The 23,556-nt window shown below is 44.0% G+C and overlaps 1 protein-coding gene across 1 annotated transcript in view; it reads right to left on the bottom strand.

Annotated features, from left to right (window-relative positions):
- OSBPL6 (oxysterol binding protein like 6) overlaps nt 1–23,556 on the bottom strand; it is a 699,671-nt gene that overhangs the window by 110,049 nt on the left and 566,066 nt on the right. The window contains exon 18 of the mRNA XM_086956201.1: nt 1,672–1,750. Coding sequence (XP_086812327.1) covers nt 1,672–1,750 — 79 coding nt within the window. The remainder of the gene's footprint in view (nt 1–1,671; nt 1,751–23,556) is intronic.

Here is a 23,556-nt window from a genome sequence, read left to right as displayed (position 1 = left end):
CCCATGGTAGAGTAGTACAAAGCCACAAGATTATGGTAGCAAACAACATATGATGCATGCACACCCAAAAAGGAGAATTTGATGTTTTCGATTCTTTTTTAGTATTCTTGGAGTTTGGACCTAGGAAACTATTACAAGGATGCACCTATTTAGCTCAGGCCCATTGTTAGCATATTCTTGGTTGGAAGCTTAAATCAGAATAGACTACGTTAGCATATAATGATGGCGAATAATAATCCTTATGGCCTTAACATTTCAAGTTAAATCTTAAAGATTGTATTGAATTTTTTAACCCTAAAATCAACTTTCAAAAAACAGTTTACATACATAATTTTTGAGAAGCCCATACCTATCCACCAAGTAGTTCAATTAAAGCAATGCCTTACAGTGTATTTGCTCGTGCAGATTACAGTTGTGCATTAGATCATCAGAAAGCTGCTGATGAAAATGCCTGCACGCTTTGCAAGAAAAGGATACTAAATGAAGCTAGAAGAAGTTCTGACCTCAAGGATAGTCAAAAAATATTGACTAATAAAATAAAAGAACAGAACTGAATAAATGTCTCAATATAAGAGTAGAGCAGAGAGTAAGCCAGGTTCTTGACAACATATTGACCAAATCCATAAGGTTCACAGCATCTCAGGGAAACATTATAAAATGTTAATGATAGATCCCACATTAAAACATGTTTATTATTGGAACTAAGTATTACATCTATGAGAAGAAGGAATCCAAGGGATTAATTAGGAGCCTAGTATTATTATTATTGTCCTTTAAGAAAAAACCTACATTGTTACTATACAGTAAGGTGTTTTGGTTGTGGTACTTGTACTCAGGTATCATAAGTTACACCAGATTTCTGTGACTCACTTCTAAATTTTGGGAAAATACCACTACGAGGGGTACTTTGGTGGAATATTTCATCCTATGCTCAGTTGTGGGTGCAGTAACTACAGGCCCAAAGATGGCTATTCTGTTACAAAACTGTTGAATTTGACTTTAGAACTGCCCTATGTTTCATCTCCCTGCTATAAGACTAAAGGTATTATCAGGTCTCATTGGAGAGGAGAGGATTAAATTATGCACTGATACTGTAAAAATGGAAGTGGCTGGCAGGAAGAAGCATGCTACACATGCTAGTAATCTCTGGATCCTGCACAATATATACATTATGGACAATTTACGGTCTCTCTTTGATGTTAAGAGAGACATCGGTAGTCCAAAATCCTCTACTAAATGGTGGAGCTGAGAATTGTTTAATAAAGAAATCCTGTGGATTACATTTTAATATCAGGTGCAAAATGAAGTCAAAGACTGCATGCTTTGGTAGTGTTTTTTCTCATTTCCTTGTATGTATGGCTGTATACCCTTAGAGTGGGTAAAGTTCAGAGTATAAATCCTAGCTGTGATTGTAAGATGCTATGAGTGCTTATATAGTGATTACCACAAATGAACATCATAGCCACCTATTACTATCAAATCAATACACAAGCACTGATTTCTCTTGTGGTGAGCAGTACATGAAAATAAACTGAAGCACGTATAGAATGCAACTCTAGTCATGGTGATTGAAACATAGTCACATCGTTTAGGCATGGTTGGATCCAACAAATAAATTTAAAATTTCAACATTGACAGAATTAATCACAGGAAAAATCACCAGCAACTTACTTTGGAAGTGCTACATTCACTGTTCCGAACGGGAGTATTTCCATTGACTTGCCCCAGAACTTATTTTTCCATCTAATATCTAAATGTAATGATTAAAGGATTAGAAAATGTATTGTAAAAACAAAGTTATATCACACTGCACTAGTAGCATGAACTGATGATATACGTTTGCTGGGATATTACATATATTTTTCATTCTATTTTATATTCTATTGTGAAGTATCAGCACAACATTTCAATCTAACAATTTTCCTATCTGAAAATCTGAAGCCCCTGACTTCATATGCCATCATAGTTAATAATTCAACTTCATTAACCTGAATTATCTCTAACAGAGCTTTAAAGTTGAATTGTACTGTTCCCTCTATTCCACCAGCAAGTCATTCGATTCTGACTATACCTGCAGAGTGCATTTATATTTGCACAGAAACAAAGCGCATAGAATGCAATTATTGGTACTTACCTGGTTATGGATAGTATAATGAATCACTGATAAAATGTATTTATCATTTTGTAAAACTGAGACAGGTCCCACTCTTATGGGAGGACAACACCAAAAAAGCTGCGTGGAAAAAAGACGCAAAAACACAACACCGAGGCTGCTGTTGATTTCCACATCAGGGGGTGTGGGTCATCTTTTCTACTTCAAACATTTGTATTCTGCCACTTCAGAAAATAGCAGAACCCTTCCGGTGTACAGACCGGGCTGCCCACCGTGGAGGTGTGGCTAGCCTTCTGGGGGTGTACACCTCCTTAACGATCTCATTTCCCACCGGACCGGGTGCAGAGGTAGGACTGCGTCCTCCTCTGGGAGTCAGCCCTGGTGCATATCAGGGGCGGTGCAGCCTATAAAGCTCACCGCCTGGCATTTCTGCACCTCTAGCGCGGAGATACACTTTCGGGGGCAAATCCAGCGCTTTACAAATTCTGTCATTCATTCATTTATTCACTAGCCTTCCTAAGAGTGATCACACTGACTGGCAGGAGGTCAGAATCCTGTCTTGGCGCAGGCATCCCAGCCAGAGCACAGAGAAGCTGGGCCAACCAGGTGGGCAACCTCTAAGGAAGGCAACTGGGTGCATGTCACATCATCCTCAACACGAGATTTATGTTAGGGGTAAGAAGGCACATTGTTTGATACCAAACATGACATATTTAGGTGGTATCATGAGGGAGCTGCCAACCTCAGGTTTGACCGGGTGCCAGCCCATGTTATCCTATAGGCTGTCTATCACTTATAGTGTCCTTCAATGGTAAATGGAACTATAAGGTTATAAGGTCATATAAGCTTGCATTTAAATGTCCACACCTTTGATATAATGCACCCTACCTCTTGGGCTTTAGAATGCCTTCCTTTGGGGTGACTGGCATACCTTAAATACAGTGCATCGACTTTGCCACACATGGTGAGGATGAAGTAGAGTTCCAGCAGTTTGCACTGCTCCTGCAGTTTGCAATGGCAGGCCTTCTGTCAGTAGTTTATTTGGGCCACTCAGGGTGGCACAAACAGTGCTGCAAGCCCTGGGGACCCCATTACCACCCATGTCCTGGGTACCACTGGTATCATATTCTAGGAACTTATAAGGAGAGTGAAGTCATTGCCAATTGGGATTTCCAATTACATATAATAGTTTTGGGGAGAGAGTCATAACCATCAGCATTGGAGAACAAAGGAGTTGGGGAGGAAGGGGGGAGGGGGGAGTGACCATACAAAAGGTGCTCTTTTCTGAAGTGGTTGGTTTCCAAAAAACAGAAAACTGGGATAATAGAACCATACAAAAAATGGTTTCATTTCACGGTTCAGTAATCTTGGATATAAATGGGGGCCTTATGTGATAGAGAGACAAACAATTGCCTTCTAAAAAAATGCTATATAGATGCTACAATGAGTACAGATTATAAATCAGGAAGTTTGCATAGATGTGTATGTAAATTCAAACATAAGCACTAAATTGCTATTTGCGATTTTTAATGTTAGAGGCAGTGTCATAGGTTTTTACAGTAAACCCATATTAACGGATGACACAGACTTAACTATGGTCAGGAACCACAACAACCTTGTATCAAACTACCAACTATCTCCAAATGGTGCTGAAATATAAGACAGTAAAATAATCATTAGAAATGTGATTATTACAGTAGATACCCAGTGGACGTGACATGTAATTCCCACCAAAACGGATCTCTTATGATTGCTATGGTATTCTGGCCAAGGGTATGGTATGGTCTCCGATGCCAGAAATGTCCTAGCGGATTGTTTATCCAGGTTGCCCATAAAAGAAGACCAAGATTCGAGTATTATTTATGATGGTTTAGAAAAAGTTGTATTCATATGTCTAGTATCTAATGGGTGTATTAAACAAGATCAATGGGTTGAAGCATGTTATCAAGATAAAGAATTTCAAGAAGTCATTGAACATAATAAGACGGCCAAGAAATAAGGATTTAAATAAGGATTTGTTACCTTACTTGTATGCTGCTAATAAATTGTCTGTTTTGAATAATTTATTGTTTTGCGGTGAACAATTGGTTGTACCCCAAAGCATGAGACAGGTCATTTTAGATATGGCTCATGTAGGTTACCCTGGCATGAGCAGTATGAAAAGAAGAATTTGCAGTAAGTTTTGGTGGCGATCCATTGACAAATGCATTGAAGCCAAAGTTAGAGCATGTGTGGAATGTACAGTCAGTGACAAATGTCAAAAGGAAGTCACTTATGATAAAGCTCCTGTGTCTAGACCCATTAAAGTGTGGGAAAGAATTTCCATGGATATTGCAGGTCCCATGTGTTTGTCGAGTACCGAAGTATTTGCCATAGTTCTGATTGATCAATTATCTAAAAGTTAGTACATCAAGTAGACTCTCACACTGTGATCCAGTTCCTCAAGGAAGTATTTGAGAGGGAAGGTTTTCCCAAATGTTTGGTCAGAGACAATGGGGTGCAATTGAGTTCTTTGGAAATTAAAGAGTTTTTAGACAAACATGGAATCAGTCACATACGCACTTTGGTGTACTATCCACAAAGTAATGGCATTGTGGAAAGGTGGATAAGAGTATTGAAAGATGGCTTACAGTTGGCAATATCCAATGGAAAAGATGTTATCAAGCTCTAAAGGACTTGTTGTGGTGTTACAGGGTTACACCCAGGTCCTTGAAAGATGTGTCTCAATTTGAGAAAATTAAAAGTAGAAAAGCAGTTTGCAAATTAAATCAGATGTGGATGATGGAAATGAAGTCTGAGATAGATCAAGGTTTGGAACAGGAAAAAGTTGGTCATAATTGGAGATTGGATGACAAAGTGGTGGCAAAGGGTGGACACTTTGGTCAGGTACCACTGTTCAAGGTTGGTGATTGGGTCCGTGTAAGGAAGGGAAGAATGGTTAGATCTGTTGATTCCAAGTTTCCACACCCATGAAGGTTGTCAGAGTGGGATATCAGCTGGTGAAATTATCTGATGGAAACGTCTGACGCATGAGTATGGTTGTCAGGGTACCAATGTGGTTGTGGCCTAAAGGAACCAACAACAAAAGTAAACACATGGTGTCTAGCTATGTAAGTGATGGAAACCGTGGTGGGGATGTTTTGATTGGTTTCCGGGATAGTAGGTTGAAAACCAAACCTGTGTGAAGCAAAGATTATGTGATGTAATGCTAGTGTTTTCCTTCTCTGTACAGCATGACATTTTGTGCTATATATTTTTATGGCATGACTATCTCATGCATTGGAATCTATTTGTTTGTCAGTGCTTGAGTAAATCAAATGATTATTATTATTTACGAAGGGGATGTGTGCTATCCTGGTCAATGGCGTTGTATGGAATCTGGTTGTCAGCAGGAGATCCAGATTCCATACGACGACAGATGGCCCAGGCTTTCATCGTGGACAGTCATCTTTTAAAGAAGAAGAATAAACCTACCTTGAAAACGACACTTAGTATTTTGTGGTGACTCGAGTAGGAAGCTTACAATTGCCCAACAAAAAGCAACAGCAATTTGCTTCACAAAATAAAACTGGACAGATTCAAAGGCAAACTGTGGACCTACACCATGTCACTCGGATGCACCCTTGACACTGACCAAACTGACCCTTAAGGAACACACCATCAGCAAAACCAAGACGGGTTGGTACCAGCACACTGTATTAAATAGAGCCAAACCACTCCTATCAAAAAGCAAATTTAGAAATGGCACTCAAAGCATCATGCTCATGCAACTAGATGGTGTCAATACCCTGTGGCCACTTGACTCGTCACTTGCACTCTGTGAAGGGCATTCTACACCCAGCAGCAAACATTTTCAAAGTCCGTAGGAAATAATACCACATCACTCCTACGCTAATGGAACACCAGGGGCTTCTATTGGTGGGCTATAACACCTTCAAGGCCATCTGCATCCTGTAAAAAGCTATTATGACTAGCACTCTCTCTATATGGTTAATAAGCCCACAGTCTCTGGTCGCTCTCAGCACACGTGCATCCATGATACCGTCTGACTGAATACTAAAAAGTGAGAAAAAGAAAAACACAAGGCAACAGAGTCTTTCTTTAGCTATGCACCCAAAATCTATGATGCCATCTCAGACAGGACTGTCTTACTACTCTTCAATTGAGATATTAGGTGAGATACATATCATTGAACAGCATGAAATCAACACACAGTTAAAGTTCACCTCCTCTCTCAGAATATGGCACTCTGCCTAGATTGTATTTCTGCCTTCAAGTCTGAAGACATTTTGCTTCTGTTCAGATAGTTTCCTGTTTTACAAGACCACATAAACAGATAAACGCACACAGCTGCAGAAAATACAGATACAACTTAAGAAAATATAATTAAATGGCCTAACTCACTCTCACTATTGTATATTACTTATCCTTTTGGTGAGACTTAAATCAACAAACTGTAACTTTACAAATAGTGAGTTGAAGGTCCATTATATTTACAACAACTGGGGTTGATCCTGACAATTTTGTACACCATCCAGTCATGTTGCTGTTCCTCAATTAGCATAGTTTGTCACATATGTAACATTATGGAACTTATTAATCCCAGCCACTGTTATTAGATCTCGTCTGTAACAGTGTACGCCCTGCATGCGCTCTTGCTTGCGAGAGGTAATCTGTACAACATGGGGCTCACAACCCGCCCATTGCTTACCATTCTTTGGCTTCATTGTCACTTTTATGTGCTGCTTTCTAATAGGCCAGCATATGCTGACTTCACTTTCTCTTCTTTTGGCTGGAGCATGGACCAACTACTGATTACTTTAGCTTGATTACTGCCCTTCTGCTGATCCCCTGTTGTTGAGGTGCTACTTTAATTTATTTTAATTCCCCTGTCTTCCTTGACTGTGTTGCTTTTTCCCTCCCACCCTCGTTGTTCATATTTTCGAGAAAGATTGCTCAGGCAATACAACTGACGGATTATGAAAGTAAATTCCTAATGTTAAGGTACTTAACCTGAATTTGCAATCATGGTGGTCTGATACATGGACCTCCTTATGAGTAAACGCGACATCTGAAGGAATAGGTGTGTCGAGACAAATAAATCAACAGTAAAGGACCTTTGGTAATGTAGTTTATACCCACCGCAGATGCAAATGAATTTGTGTAAAAAGACAGGTCCACTCAAATCAAGAAAATTATGGTGATCATTTGTATAACTAATGTTTATTATTTACAATTTACTTTGAAATTTAATTTAATTCAAGCTAGGCATTGAATATTATAGCCCTAAATATTAGCAAAAAGATTGGAAAGTGAAAGTCTGTTTTCCACTGTTGTTGACGCATCCTGTGTGATGCTGTATTTATTTCCGTTTGCTGGGAAACTATGGTCCCGAAGTAGGTCGAAACGCGTTACTATTTTCATGGTGCCGAATAAGAAAACACCTTGTCTAAATAGCCCTGTAGGTGTGGCTGGATTTCTTCCATGCTTGAGAAGAGATAAACTGTGCATTGACTGGCAGTTGCAGGTAGGCACTCTCGGGATAGCTGAATAAAAGTTTTATTTCTGACCACGCATAACCAGGTAACGTGTTTCGACCGCGCAAGCGCCCTTTGTCAAACCTGTTTTCACCGCCATTTTTGTGCCTTTTTATTTATCTCAAATTTAAAGTGACAGTGCAACAATGTGAATGAAGTTTTAACAAGATTACAATAAAGTGACAGTGCAACGTTGTAACCAAGGTGACATGTGCAAAACTAAAACTTAACTTAATCAATCGACCATGTGGCCTATATGTTGTGAAAAAGAGCGTTGTCATGATAATATTACATTTAAATTACTGTGATATATTTTGGCAAAACACAATGTCTTTATTTCTTTGCACTTGCAAACTGCATTTGAATTCATCATTAAAAATGCTCGGAACATATATACATGGGGCTAAATTAATTTACCCAGCCACAGGCAAGTGCCTGACTGACGTCATAATTCTGCCACCTGACCCAAATTACAGGGCCTTTTCCAACACTCTATATGCAAGCATAATAGAAAGCTCTTTGTGCCATGTCCCTTGGACAATAAGGTGACCAGTGCTGTCGACCAATATCATATTACTATTAAAAATTCATAGTAACATAAAAGTACATCCAAAGAAGGGCCAGATATAAATGCATTTAAGATTGGACTGCGTTCGGATTTTCCACTATTGTTCAATCCTTCTTATTATTTTGGGCCAGTGCCCGATACTTCTATGAACGACACCAAAGTTCACAAATAAGTTAAAAACTTTAGGGCTCAAGATTTGCAAATCCAATTAATTGCATATTAATGTGAGATCTTCAGAGTTTTAACCATAAATACATTTTCTTTCCCTCTGGCTGATGTAATGATTGCTCATCTACTTGCTTTCTCACTTCTCACAGATGCATATGTAAATCTTCCTCAGTGTTGCCGCAGGGATCTCGCCGCACGAAAATCTATTAATGACCCACTCCCTAGCTTTTGTCTCAGGAAGGCCTCCCCTCATAGTACATGCCAATGTCTTTGCATAATGAATCTTATATTTCTGTGCTGTTTGCTGTAACCTGTGATGAAATGGAATTGTGGTTCTTCTTTTTCTTTTGACCCCTTGGCGTCAGAGGTTTGGCAAATATTAACTGATCCCTAGGCTTAATAATAATAATAATAATAATCCACATTTTGTAAAGCGCGAACAATCACCAGTTAGGGTCTCTAGGGACCGTCGGGAAGATTAAGCAAGCTATTGCCCAGAGTCACATGGTGCTGGGCTAATGTGCTGTCGGCGCCGGGGATCGAACCGTGGTCCCCAGATTCCAGAGTCAGTCGCCCTGGCCGCGGCGCCACACTAGGAAGATGTTGTTTTTCAGACACCAATTGAGCATGTCTACCAGCATTTCTGTATGTCTATATAGTGAAAGAGGGTGCAAACCCAAATAGTACTGCATTGCACTCACACCATCCTCATGTGCAATGCTGGTCTAAACGGAGGAGACATCTAAAGTTATCATAATCAAATTCTCCTCCCAACTGATGTCATATACTTTTTTTAAAACATCACCCGTGTTCTTGGTGTAAGATGACAGATTTTTTACAAAGTCTTGCAGGAAAAAATCTAAAAACCTGGAGGTGTTCTCGAATCGGCTTCCAATTGCCGAAATTATCGGACGACCTGGTGGTTTACTCGCACTCTTATGTATGAGGTATGATACCAGTGTCACTGGTGAATCAATTTGAAGGAATTTATATTCGGCAGTGGAAATAAGATCCACAGATCTCCAATGGTCTAACTGTAAGTCGAAACTGGTGGTGACAGTTTTCAATGCACCCTCACCTACTCTCTGATAGCATTGTCTATCCCTGAGTTGTAGCCTTGCTTCTTCCTGGTACATAGTGAGAGGCAAAAGGAGAATGCTTCCGCCCGTATCTGCCTGTCTAACCACCCGTTTTGTTACTAGTTTCTCATATCCTATGTCCCATTCATGTATGGTACTTTTGGCTAGTTGGTCTGTGTATAACTTCCTTAAGTCATGAATGACTAACTCAGTGAAGGAATCTATAGAATCTTTAGGAACCATTGGTAGAAATACAGAAAATGGTTTAAAGGGCCTGCTCTGTTAGTTGTACACTCTCAGACCTTGTTCCATCACTAAGGCATCATCCCTTTCCCTTTCCAAACTATCCAAATCCCTGAAAATACCTATATCGTAAATTTGCAGGTCTGTAGTCTCCTCTACACCTTCAGTTGGCTGTGCCGCTGTCGGCCTGCCCACTGAAAAATACTTATCAAGTCTGAGTTTGCCTGTGAATTTAAAACAATCAATCAGAGTTTGCACATAATCCATATCCTCAGGGATACAATAAGAAGGACCGCGTGACAGAATTTTTGTTTCTTCTATGTTCAATGTTAGGTCAGGCAAATTAATAATTCTGATGTTATTCTCTCTTATTTGTTCTTCTGGTTTCTCGAGTTCTTGTTCGTTTGTTCCCCTTGTTCTCCTTGTCCTGCGGTTCTTCCTCTTCCTCTTCTGCCCCTCGGAAGGGTCTGTCTTGCCCCAGTAAGGGCCTTAGATTGATGTTTCGGTCCCACGGCAAAAAAACGCAAATCGTCTTCTACAAAGGGGATGCTACTGGTCTGCTGTGTCTCCCCATTATCGGTATCTGCCTCAGAGCTAACCTCAGACTCTGACTACTCATTTCTTGATACTGCAATAACTTGAGGCCAGTGGCCATCTTTTGGCATCAAATATTTTCAAACCGTTTTGAAAATGCAAAAATCTGGCCCCTCTGATAGTCCAGTTTGTCCCTTCTGAACTTTGTCGCTTTCCCATCTTTGATGGTCTGCTCATACTTTTTTATCCTCCAATTGCAGTTTTGTGATAGTGTGCTGTTCCAGTAATTTACACAATTGCTTAGAGAGAATATCAATTTCCTTAAGGAGGGCTTCCCTTTCTATATCAGCATATTTAACTAAAATTGATATGCCTAGATGATTCTGCGTTGTTTTGGGGCCATTCCTTAAACATGTTGGGATTTGGATGTTCATATGTGGGTGCAATTAATATGTGCAGGCCTCTTGGGACCTGCTCCACTTCCAAAAACCTGTGAGCGACTTACTCTTCCACCACTAGGAGGTTTCCCGTTTAATTAGCTTTTCCAATGCCTTTAACAGTTCTTTGAAATCATTGGTGTTGATGGGCTCACCCTCTTTCCCTGATTTGGAAATATCCTCCGTTATCTCTGCATCACTAAATAACTACTCCGCTGCGCTCTCTCTCTCTTTGAGCCACTCTATATCTCATACAACGTGGTTAGAAAAAAACTTTCTATTATTGTAAAGCGTCCTGTTGAGCAGATGAATACTGCTTTCCTCTCTCCCCGCTGTCACTCCTTTCCAACCAGCCAGCGTCTTACCGCTCTTTCCGGACTTCGTCCTCCGATCGCAGCTTCTCGCTGGCCTGCGGCAATTGCTCCGTGTTAAACTGCCAACAACAGGGAGGCTCTGCGCTGTTTACCAAGTACAGCATGTGTATATAAAACTAGCTAGAACTTTGTGATCTTGTATCTATACATTGGACAGATAGAGCATTTAACAGTCTCCTTTTTTTCAGGAAGGCTGAGATCTTTGTCGCACCTTTCATAAGAAATGCAGTGGTACAGGAATATCTCAATTTCATGGGCACAAGAAATAGACCATAACTGTCTGGAAGTATGTCTGGAAGCATGGCTTAATACTTGGCAAGCTCGGGGATGGATACTCTAAACTTCCTGGTGTTGAGCCCACCTCAAAGAAGGAAAGACAGGCAGTCTTTACAGAGGGATGCTTCCATTTTACAGGTCAATGGATTGCATGAAACCATCCCTCAGACAGATGACATTTCCCAGCTGGTCCCGAACTCGCATGTAGTTTGGAAATGTAGTGACTATCTTGGATTTCTGGGTGTGAGAAATTGGGTTGTTGGTTGAGAGGGGTGTGAGCCCTGCTCAAGCAACAGCCACAATCCTTGTCAGGACGAACCACAAAAAGTCACTAAAATAACCTGTGCTTAACCTTCTGACAACCTGATACAAAAGCAGTGAAGCTTAACTTATGAGCATTTATTTATGCACCACTTAAACAGTAATTAAGTTAAAACAGAATACAAGAAAAAATTCCCAACAATAGAGTATATTTTAGAAAATTATTTGACACCAAAACAACACAAATCTAACAGACTTTTGAACTTCAAGGTTTAAAGTGAAAACTAGCTCCTAAAAGATCAAAGCGCCGACCACGGACATATAGTCTCACGAGACTGGGGTAACGTTTTTTTTTTTTTTAGTTTCAAAAACCTTTATTCTAAAAAAAGAAGCATGGTACATCAATGCGATGAAATCAAGCAACTGTATGTCACGTAGTGTACAAATTGTGAGCATCTTCCCATGCTAAACGTTATATATGAAGCAGCATCTTATTACGAAAGGAATTAGACGTTAACCCCGATCCCTCCCACCAACATTACCCCAAGTAAATCAATACAATAAGCATTTCTGAAGCAATTAGCACATCCAGAGTCCAAGACGAAGTAGCGAAATGTGGACAACCTCAGTTACTTTCAAATGGTCACTCAAGTAATAGGAACAGCAAGGCACAACATGACCCAAGTCAAAACAATGTACGGGTGTTCGGCATTTTACAGACATTCTAGCCTTTACGATAAGGGATGTTCGCCCATCAAGAGTGTCGCCGGGTGGTTACAGGTGTGCATTTCTCTACAAGTGTTATCTTTAGGTTGAAGTCTGCGACGCACTGACGACCGCAGTGGGTGGTTCTGCCTGCTCGTCCCCATCCTACCCCTGCTGTTGAAGGAGGAAGGACACAAAAGGGCCCCAAATGTCTTTAGGTTTGGATCTTAAAGGAAGTAATTCTACGTAGTCGTGCAGATGTTCCTGCCATGTGGACATGGAACGGATCCAGCACTTAAACTTTGGAGCCCGTCCTCGCCCCCTTCTACATGCCACTAAGCGTTTGGCTAGTAAGAGGCTAAGCGCCAAGAATTTTCTATGCACAGTTACCACAGATTGTGTCAGGCCTAGGAGCACCATCAACGGACAGGGGGTCACTGTAACTCCCAGCATAGTGGAGAGTCCCTCAAACACCTGTGCCCAATGGGCAGCAACCCTGGGGCAGGACCAGGCCAGATGCATGAAGTCAGCCCCGGCTGAACCGCAGCGGAGGCAGCAATCAGATTCGCGCAGATGGAATTTATGTAGCCGAGCAGGGGTGTGATATGTCCAGTGTAAGAATTTGTAATGCAGGAGCCTTAACCTATTGTTACTAGTGATTGCTTTTGTTTGTGTGCAGCTACGCTCCCATTGTTCATCTGTTAATTGCTCTGTGAGGTCCCTATCACATTCAAGTCGAGCCCTCAATGTGGTGGACCGTGGCGCGTCCTGCACGTGTTTGTAAAGTCGTGAGATAACGTGTTGTGGTGCATCTGTGTGTACTATAGTGTGTAGTGGCCCAAAAGTGTCCGGCTTAGTGGGGAAAGAAGGAGTGATCGCTCGGACGTTCTGACTTAGCCGGGCGAATATAAAGGTATCCATAATAGAGGCTGACTTCTCTTTAAAAAACTGCTCCTTGGTCCGGAAGGTCGCATTCACATATAGATTGCCCCAAAGGCTATACCCCAGCTCCCTGAGCATTTTGTGGCCGATCGCTTCGCAGGCGACCTGAAGCTGGGATCATTGTCCAGTGGCAGCTTGGGTGAATAAAGAAACGGACAATCAAGGGTATGCGCAATTCGGCGCCATGCAGCCACAGTGCAATCCACCGTGGTAGGGTCCGCTCCCTGGGCTTCACCGGGGTGTAAATATAACCAGTTCTAGCAGTTGGAGCCATATGGCCATCTCCACGGCAAGATGTGCCATGTAAGGTATAGGATTGTACCAATACACAGCAAAGTGCGCTTGGGCGCATTCATAATATCTTTCGAAGTTGGGGACTTCGAACCCACCTAAATGGAAGGGGAGCATAAGTGTGTCAAGGCTGAGGCGTGCCTGCTTCCTGCCCCATATTAGTCTCGTGAGTTGGGACCTAAGGGAACCAAAGAAGAACCTTCCTGGTTATACGGAATGTTGACAAAGAGGTATAGGAGTTTCGGCAACAGGACCATCTTGGCAAGGGCTATCCTCCCTGCCATTGATAGTGGAAGGTGGATCCACTTAGTGACGCTATCCGTTATTTTATCTCTTACGGTGCCATAGTTGGCGCGCATCATGGCGTCCTTTTGCCGGGAGATTCGGATGCCCAGGTATTTCAGTTTGTACTGTTCCCATACAAGAGGGTATTCAAGCTGGTGTGGGTGAGTGTTGTCAGTTAACGGGAAAATTGCATATTTGGCCCAGTTGACTTGCACGCCAGCCAGACCCCCAAATTTGGTGATTTCGCGTAGCACTGGGTTTAAGTTATCTTGGGGCTTCTTAATAAATAGCACCATGTCGTCCGCGTATAGCGATACCAGCAATTGACGGGCAGGGTAGATGAGGGCACAATGATTGTGGTGTTGATGAAGTTTCGCAGCTAGGGGCGCGATTGCAAAAAGAATAGGGGATAAAGGGCAGCCCTGACGCGTACCCCTCTGGACAGCAAAGGGGGTAGACCTGGCACCATTGAGCAATACAGTAGCCGTTGGCTGATGATATAATAACCTAACCCAGTCTAAGAAGCTGAACGGCACCCCCATGTGCTGAAGTGTGCCCAGCAGGTAGTCCCATTCGAGCGAGTCGAAAGCCTTGGTGGCATCCAAGATTACCGCCACGGCCTCGCATTTTGGGTCAATGTCCTGCAGTACCGCCTGTAGAGTGCGAAGATGGTGTGAAGTTGCCCGGTTCGGGACAAAGCCAGCTTGATCTGGCAAGACTAATCGTTCCATGAGGAGATTAAGGCGTGTAGGTAGCACTTTAGCCAAGATTTTAGTGTTACAATTTAAAAGCGATAGGGGCCGGTAGGAGTCACATTGCGTAGGGGGCTTACCAGGCTTGAGCAGGGAGGTTATAAGCACTTCTCACATGGTGAGGGGGAGGATACCTTCTTCTAGCGCCGCTTAATATACTTGTTTCAAAATGGGGGCCAAAATGGGAGCAAAAAGTTTATAAAAGTCAATAGGTAGCCCATCGAACCCAGGAGCTTTGCCAGACCGCATACCCATAATAGACTTGGTTATCTCATCCAACTCTAGCTCCAGATGCAGGAATTTCTGCTGGGTGTCACCTAGCCAGGCCAATGCAACATCGCTGAAGTATGCCGGGAGGTCAAGAGGTTCCGTCCTGCGTGAGGAGTATAGCTCACGATAGTGGTTCTGAAATATGCAGAGCTGGTCTGGGAGGTTCCTATGTATGTTGCCGTCAGTCTCATGTAGTTCGGTGACATAATTATGGAACCTGGGGGGTTTGATCGAGTTCGCCAAGGCCTTGCCAGGTCTGTCCCCCTCCCCGTAAATGCAGGCCATGTGTGGACGTCCAAGAATTTACATTCCCTATCTGCCACCTGAGTGTATTCAGTAAGTTTTTCTCGCATACAGGCTTGTGCTGCGCAATCATTAGGGCTTTGAGCGATGGAATGCTCGAGCTCTCGTAGGTCTTTTTCTAAATTATGTAGGTCTGTGCGTAAGGATCTCAGGATGCCACCGCCTTTGGCTATGCACCAGCCCCTAACTGTGACCTTAAAGGCCTCCCAGACTGTAGTGACACTATCGACCGAGGACAAGATGCGTTCAAAGAAGTCCCGAATGTCTTGTTCCATTTCGGCCTTAAAAACGGCATCTCTAAGGTGTGCCGGATTAAGCTGCCAGTTTGAGTAAGGTGAACAAGCCAGGGGAACTTGAAGTTCCAGGAGGACCGGAGAATGATCCGAATATGTGCAAGCTAAATGCTTCACATGCAGCAGCCAGGGTGCCAAGCCTGCCGATATGAAAATAGTCTAGTCGCGTCCATGTAGAGTGCACGTAAGAATAATGTGTGCCTTCCTTGAGGGTGGGATGGGCGTGCCTCCAAGCATCCGTCAAGTTGTTATCTTCTATTATACTACAGAGTGTCCTCTGCGTGGTAGTGTAGTGGGAAGGGAGCACTCTGGATCTGTCCATCGTGTGACGCAATGCAGTGTTAAAATCCCCACCCCAAATTACGTGTGTGATGCCCAGCGTTTGGATCTTCCCCCATAGTACGAGTAAGGCATTGGGGTTGTCAATATTAGGGCCATGATAGTTGGCGAATAGGATATCATGTGCATGTAGCCGTCCCCATACTAGACAGAATCTTCCCTATGTATCATTGTCTACACCTTTGGGAGTGAATGCCACCCCCGCTTATTAAGAATGGTAACCCCTCTGGAGTAGCTAGAATACGAGGAAAAAGTGCGGCTCACGGCCCATCTAGATGCGAACTGTGTAGTTCCACCGGGAGCAAGATGTGTCTCTTGTAGAAGGGCAATGTGGATCCCATGCCTGTCTAGGTATCCCAATACCTGTCTGCGCTTTCTAGGGTCGTTTAGGCCTCGTATGTTCCAGGAGGTCAATTTGATGTGCTGTAGTGTCCCAATCTCACTCTAGGAGCACATAACCATGTGTGTCCTGTGTCATCAGGAGTGGATGTGTGGAGTGTGCGGTGAAAACAAGCAGGTGGTCACGTGAATCAGACCCAGGGGGCGGCGCAGATTCAGACAATGCTCTGGCATGAAGTATGATACGTTGTCCAGTAAACCCTCCCCCCACCCACTCCGGCATCCCCAACTTGCCGGGCAAAACAGTCCCTCCCACAAAACTAAGACTCATCCAAATACCCAAACAGTGATCTCCCTAACTAGACAGCAGTGGAGGAAGATCAGGGGTTTGCCCTGTGACGAGGGAAGAGTCGCTAGGGGCCATTGACCCGCCCATTCATCTCCCTACTTTCACCCACTGGTAACTCGAGCGTGCAACGAAGATGGAAATCTGAGCAATATAGTGAGTGCAAAAAACAAACATTCTTATACATCACCAAGCAGTTCAGAATCATAGCAATGGAGGTAAGGTCCTTCTCAGGGATTCGTCGCAGCCAAAGGAGTCAGTCCTGCTGGGAAAGTGGTGAGGGTGATCTGGAGCGGCTGCTGGGTTCCACAGTCCCGGAGGTCGCCTGTCTATGACGCTTGAGGTAGTCCTCAGCCTGCTGTGTGGATACAAAGATGTGTTGCTTCCCACGATGAGTGATTTTAAGTTTGGCCGGATACAGCATGGCATAGGGAATTTCAAGGGATTGCAGCTTTTTCTTTACTCCAGCGAATTTGCGGCGCACCTCCTGCACTGTTGTTATATAGTCGGGGTAAAAGGACAGCAAGGTGTTCTCATATGGGACATGTTGCTTCTCTCGTGACAACCGCAGAACTGTGTCTCGGTAATTTAGGAACCGGGCAATAATAGGTCTGGGTGGAGAGCCGGGGGCAGGGGGGCAGCAAGGGAACGATGTGCTCTCTCAATCGTGAGGTGTGCGGAGAAGGAGTCCCTGCCAAACAGGTCAACTATCAGTTTTTCTATGAAGTCCTCCATGCGTCCGGTATTGGTTGTCCCCGCCAGGTCTAAAATTTGTACGTTGTTTCTCCGTGATCTGGCTTCAAGGTCCTCGTTTTTATCAGCTATGATTTAAAGTAGCTTGTCCATTTGAGTGACCTGGCGACCGTTGGCTGTGGCGGTGTCCTCAAGCTCTGAGATTCTGCTCTCAGCCTCCTTCAAGCGGGTGTCATGCTGGCTTAGTTTCGCCACCACAGTGTCCAATCTGGTGTTGAGCGCATCGATCTTGGAGTCGATTGAAGTGAGGCTTTGTTTCATGCCCAGGAGAAGTGACTTCCAGTCTTCGTCAGGTGGAGCTGCAGCCCCAGTAGTGGTTGCTCCACAGGCTGGGATTCTGGGTTTTTCCGGGCTTCATAGGGCAGTTTGGATTGTCGGGCATCATTTTGCCCCATATTGCAATCAGAGACGAAGAATTTGCGATGTGGGCTGCCAGGGGTTAACGGAGTCATGCAGGAGCTGTATCCAATGATGGTCTGGTATACAATCCAAAAGCACAGGTGAAGGAGGGTCGAGCCGTAGGACGCTCCAGGCCCAGCAGGAAATGCAGGCGATCAAGGTGGCAGGTTGTGGCCAGTTAAGTGTGTTGAATGGCGACAGAAGGGAATTAGTGCCTGACCCCGGCACGAGGCAGGTGAGGAGACGTGTCCAGGTAGGAGTCCGTTGTAGGCGTATAACAGTGCCGGTGTTGAGCAGCCCGGGAGGTCCGAACAGAGTGGTTTGTCCAGTAAAAGGCAGTCAGAGCCAGTGGTGCCACAGGAGGGGGGGGGGGGGGGGGGGGGGGTGACTTACAAGATGGAGGCCGAATCAAAATGGTGACCTCAAGGATTGTTCCCACGTCCTTCACTGGAATTGCGGCCAGGATCAAGGCGGCGCTCAACTGGACCCAGCTCTCAGGGAGGGGGGGCGTGTCTCGAGAGCTGGCGCAGTACAGTTAATCCTGTGCCCCCCAAGCTGCGGCGTCCATAAAGGTGGGGTATATACAAGACTGCGTGGCTGGGCTGTCCTGGAGGGTGGGGGCCACAGGTCTCAGGAAGGTCCGGCAGCTCTGGCTATGTGCATCGGTGGTAAGGCCCAGATGTCTGATGCTCACGTCGGCCGAGGAGACTGCTCCGCTCGCCGGGGAGAGGCCAAGGAGTCGGTGCCAGGCGACATCAAGGCCGCGCCTCCACAGGCACTCGCGGCGGGCAAAGCATAGTGCAGCACTCCCAGCGCCGTGGTCGGTAAATGTCAATGCCCCCAAATTGTGCGTATCAGGCAATGGGCGTCTTGAGGCAGTGAGGCAGCGCTACAACAGGTATGTGCGGCGGGTTCAACTCGGTGGGGGGGCTCGAGGCAACCCCTCGGCACCACGCTCCGGGACTATCACCGGGTCCCAATGTCCAGTTTAAAACCTCGGGCTCCACTTGCCCCGTAGTCAGCAGAAAGCACATGCAGTCCCACAGCGCGGGGGAGAAGGCCCAAAGCCCTGGTCTAGAGTAGCGCCTCCAGCCGCACGGGGGTCCGGGCTCAGCAGGGTTGTGTTTCTGTGTGGGCGTTGGGCTGCGGGAGCAGGGATCCACTGACGGGTTCCTCACCTCAGCTCCGGGCGGGCCGCCAACATCCCTGGACAGCAGTATGAGTTCTCGGATCCTTCCGGCGAGGGCCTCCCGACCAAGCAGCTCCGCGGGTCCGGACAGGCCCAGAAGCCGCGGTATGTAGTGGCAGTCGCGGCCGAACCCGAAGCTCCAGGGAGAGCCGGTGCAGTCTGCAGACAGATTAAGGCGGCTGTAGTGCGACGATCCCTGCAGTTAGTGCAGCATGTGTGGTATCGCCAGAGACCTTATGACTTTGCAGTGCTAGCGGGGATGAGTGCAGGCATGATAGTTCACCTAAGGATGGGATTAAGGATCATGAAGGGCTCAGAGGGTCTGGAGCCTCACAGAAGCGCGGCCATCTTGGTCAAGCACCACCTTGCGCCCCCCGAGACTGGGGTAAAGTTGTAAGTTGCGGCCAACTGTGATGAAGCACAGTTTGGATACAAGAAGTGGATTGGGCTCAGTCTCTGCTTACCTTTACTTGACTTAGAATAATTTTTAAAGACAAATGTATGAGAAGGGAAAGTTCAGTAGGGCAATGCAGTTAGAGGAGTGTGAGGCGGAGGAGGTGTCATCAGGGAAACGCTAGAAGAAGCTGTCGTGAAGATTTCTACGTTCGGACTTTGTCTCATTTATGAAAGCCATAAATCGCCAGCGGGATGAAGCTGCAGGTTGTAGTCAATGAAGGCTCCATGAGGCGGGATAACCCTTTTGTGGGGAGCCGCTGAACTGGATTTGCTACTGCACAGAAGAACCGAGTGGGAGCAGACACAAAGTCAGGCTGACCAGCGAGGCACCTTGGGCAGATTGGCAGATTGGCAAGCAGGTAGTTCCTGGTATCCTCTTGGTTCTCAGAGCACTTTTGGCAGAAACCTTTCCAAAGTCCCAAGTTTTGGATATGAGCTATCTGGGCACCTTTAGCACCACTTCCAAGGTTCACCTCCAAGGTTACAGGACTGGAGGGACACCACTTGTAGGGTAAGGACTTGCTCAGGCTGGGTCCAGGTGCAGGTTCCCAGTGGTGTGAGCCATTTCTGTCCTTAAGGCTCTGATCAGGATCCAGAATATAAATAATTCTCCATAATTCAGCCTTGGGTTCAAGATGAAAGTAGGTCTCAGGCAGCAGGGCAGTCCTCTGAGGGGCACAAGGCAGGATTCAGGAAGCAAGACAGTCCTCTTGGTGCAGCAGAGCAGTCCTCTAAAGTACCCAGCAAACCACAGACAGCACAGCAGTCCTCAGAGTCCTTCCTCAGGTTCCAAAGAATGGGTCTGAGAATTCTAATTTTATACATGATGCCAGTTTGGAAGTGGAAGAAACTTCAGGAGGTTTCCATCCAAAGAAGTGTCTGGAATTTCCAGCCCCCTTACCTTGGTTCAAGTCTGACTTGGTGCATAATAGACTAGCGTGAGTGAGTTGAGGCAGGGCCTTTGGCGTGCAAGTGGGGCTGTGTACCGCCCTGCCCCCCTATACTGCTTTGATGGCCCATTCTGCCAACACTTAGTCCCTCTATTATGTAGTTGTTTGGTAGTAATACACAAATGTCAACTGCCACTACACCCAGTCATGTGACCCAGAAAATAGGTTGCAGACATCAAATCGTTAGGACAAGAAAATGCCAACTTTCCAAAAGTGTCATTTTCAGAATTGTGACTTAAAATCTGTCTTTACCGTAAGAGGATTTAAAATTACAGTTCCTTAGACATCAAACATGATATTTATACCTGCTCCCAAGCAAAAGTTACCACTTGTAAAATGTAATAAGAGAACCCAATGTAATCCTGTGAGAGAGGTTGACCTCACCGTTGTGAAAAACAAATGTTTGAGTTTTTCACTCAAGCACATGTAAAACTTTAAAGTACATGTCTCACTTTTTGACTGCAATACACCTTGCCCTATAGGATTTTTAGGGCTTATCTTAGGGGTGACATATATGCAATAAAAAGGGAGTTTTAGGCCTGGGAACGGGCATGGCTCTAAAAATCATAACAATTCTACTGGTCTACCAACTTAAAAAATCTACTCGCCCTAACTGTGATGTACTTGACCTCTGTCTCGGAAAGCAGAGTAAATGTGACAAGATAACAAGATGTAAAGGCATCTTTATTGCTCATTCACTTTGTGAGCAATAAAGATGCCTTTAAATCTTGTTATCTTGTCACATTTACTCGGCTTTCAGGGACAGAGGTCAAATGTTAGTTTGTCTTCCTACTCGCCAGAAAGGGCGAGTAGGCCCTAAAAACAGCCTGTCCTGATTAAATCTGGCTCGCCACAGCGAGTGGATTGTTCAAGCCCTTAACAGGTTTATTTTACCAAGCCAAATTGGCAGTTTAACACTGCCTACAAGCTGCAATGGCAAGCCTGAAGCCTGTTTAAAAAGGCTACCTAAGTGGGTGGCACAATAAGTGCTGCAGGCCCACTTTTCACATTTAATTTACAGGCCTTGGGTACATGTAGTACCACGTTACTAGGGACTTATATGTGAATTTATTGTGCCAGTTGGGTGTGAGAATCAATTCTGCCATGTTTAAAAGAGAGAGCATAAGCACTTTAGCACTGGTTGTCACTGGTAAAGTGCATAGAATTCTACACCCAACAAAAATGAATTCAGCAAAACAGGAGGAGCGAACAGTAAAGATTTGTGGGTGACCCTGTAGAGAGGACCAAGTCCAACACTGGGAATAACTTCCCTCATGGCCCTTGGCGTCTTTGTTAGGCAATAATGATAATATGTTGCGGGGGCAGAGACTTTTTTATGCAGATCTAGAGTTTTCATGCAAATAACAGTTGTTTCCTTTAGAGTAGTTCTGAAAGATATTTGATATTCAAAGAAGCATTTTCAAATACAAACCATGTTAAGAAAACAAACAAACTATTCTTGAATGTTTAACTTGAACTTTTCTACAGACAGTAACAATGCTGTTTACACTTTAGATTATCTTGTGGCGGACAGGAAGAATTCTTAAGTCAGATCTATGGTGCAAATGTTATGTATTTGTAATTATGCATTTGCATTAGGTATTTAGAGTTCCATTACCATTGCCAAGTTAGAAATCACTGAATTTTAATGTTTGCCAGTTACGTAGCAGTGGCACACAAGTGAAGTTTAAATTATAGCTCATCTTTCACAAGAAAGTCCATGAAAAAAAGAAGCTTGCGGTAGCTATCCTACTTAAAGAGATGTGTTGATACACATATATTCAAGATACACATCTACTGTTAGTTTAGTTTCCACATCAAAGCACAGAGTTACTTAAACATAGATATCATTAACGTATATCCATTCACTGTTACAATCAGAACAGGAGTGTTATGGCCACTTACTAAAGATATCTTTGATTGCCTTTAGACAATACACTTCATCTTGCAGCACCTAGTGACCGGCAGAAGTGTTTTCCCTTTTATTCCTTCCCTTTTTCCTAGTTTCTTCTACTAGCCCTCATATACTTATGTATGTGGAAACTGGTTCAGGAAGAGTGCACCACTCCTGCTGGATTTTAGGTGTAATGCTAGGGCAATACCACAACCATTAAAGGTGAAATAATTTAGGCAAGAGCATCATTCTCAGTGAAACATAACTCTAGAACTGCTTGAACGACATTTGAGGTGCTGTAATGAGATCACTGTGGTGACTTTTCTCAGTTGCCTCATTTGTTTCAGCAACTGTTATGCTAATGTATTTCTAGAGGCAGCTGCTCAAAGGTGAAGCTGATCAGAGCACCCAGACGCTTGATTATATGAGCAGAAGGTTGCAGTTAAGGGATTCCCCTCAAACAAAGTGGAAGGAAGCCGCTGAGGAGGCTTTGAATATTGTTTTTGCCTGCCACATGTTGCAGCGTTTGGTCTCTTGAATGAAGATTAAGAAAGATCAGAAACTGGAATATGCAACTTCCTGGCTATATGATTAGTCTAAATCCCGGAAAAGCAGGTCTGAAGTACTGGATGTATTTACTACCTGTTACTCAAAGTTACATCACCTCAAACTCAGGATAGTTGAGGACAGCACTGGGAAATGTCCCCAGTAAATTCTTGTCAAGAAAGTGGCTTCTCTATTCTTTTCCAGGTAAAATGTAGTGCCCCCTTATAGAAATGCTAATCAGATTCTTTTAACTGACTGACTTCAGAGAATCAGTGAGGGTCAGCTGCTGCAAATAGTAAGGTAAAAATCATGGTTTAAAAAAGTGCATTGTACGGAAAGTAAAGTTGCCAGAGCTGGAAAAGAAATATATGGACTGTCATTAAAAGCAAGAGAAAAATTTGAGAAAGGCTGTGAGCCACTTTGGGTAGTAAATAAAATAAATAAAGTAATATAAATTATTATAGAATGGAAGATAAACTGGCAGTTACCCAAGGGATGGGATGTGACTCCGTGCCGTGCATGCAGAACTGCTTCTGACTCCTACAGCATTTCAAAAAATTACTACCTCCTTCATATCCCCTGACAAGGTTGTAAATGTTTTCATTGGTTTTGAATCGAAGACAGAACAGTGAAATATGTAGTGAAACTGTACTGATCACTTGCAAAAGATAAGCTGGGGGCTCATGTACATCATCCTTTTGAATCACAATCAATGTTGATAATATTGTATGAGACTTCTTTGTCAGTATTATGGTGCATGTTATAATACGCTCTCTTAATGTTATCATGAATACTAGAAAACACAAGTGCATCCCAATGGCATACAGTCTTGTATTTCCAGAAAGCTTGAACTACCCAATTTCATCTTATATATTTATGCCCCATAAAACTTCAATACGGAGCAATAATTTAAC

This window comes from Lissotriton vulgaris, chromosome 2_1 (assembly GCF_964263255.1).
Source record: "Lissotriton vulgaris chromosome 2_1, aLisVul1.2, whole genome shotgun sequence".
Classification (NCBI taxonomy): Eukaryota; Metazoa; Chordata; class Amphibia; order Caudata; family Salamandridae; genus Lissotriton; species Lissotriton vulgaris.
Note: the sequence above shows the minus strand (reverse complement) of the source record. Positions and strands in the feature narration are given on the sequence as shown.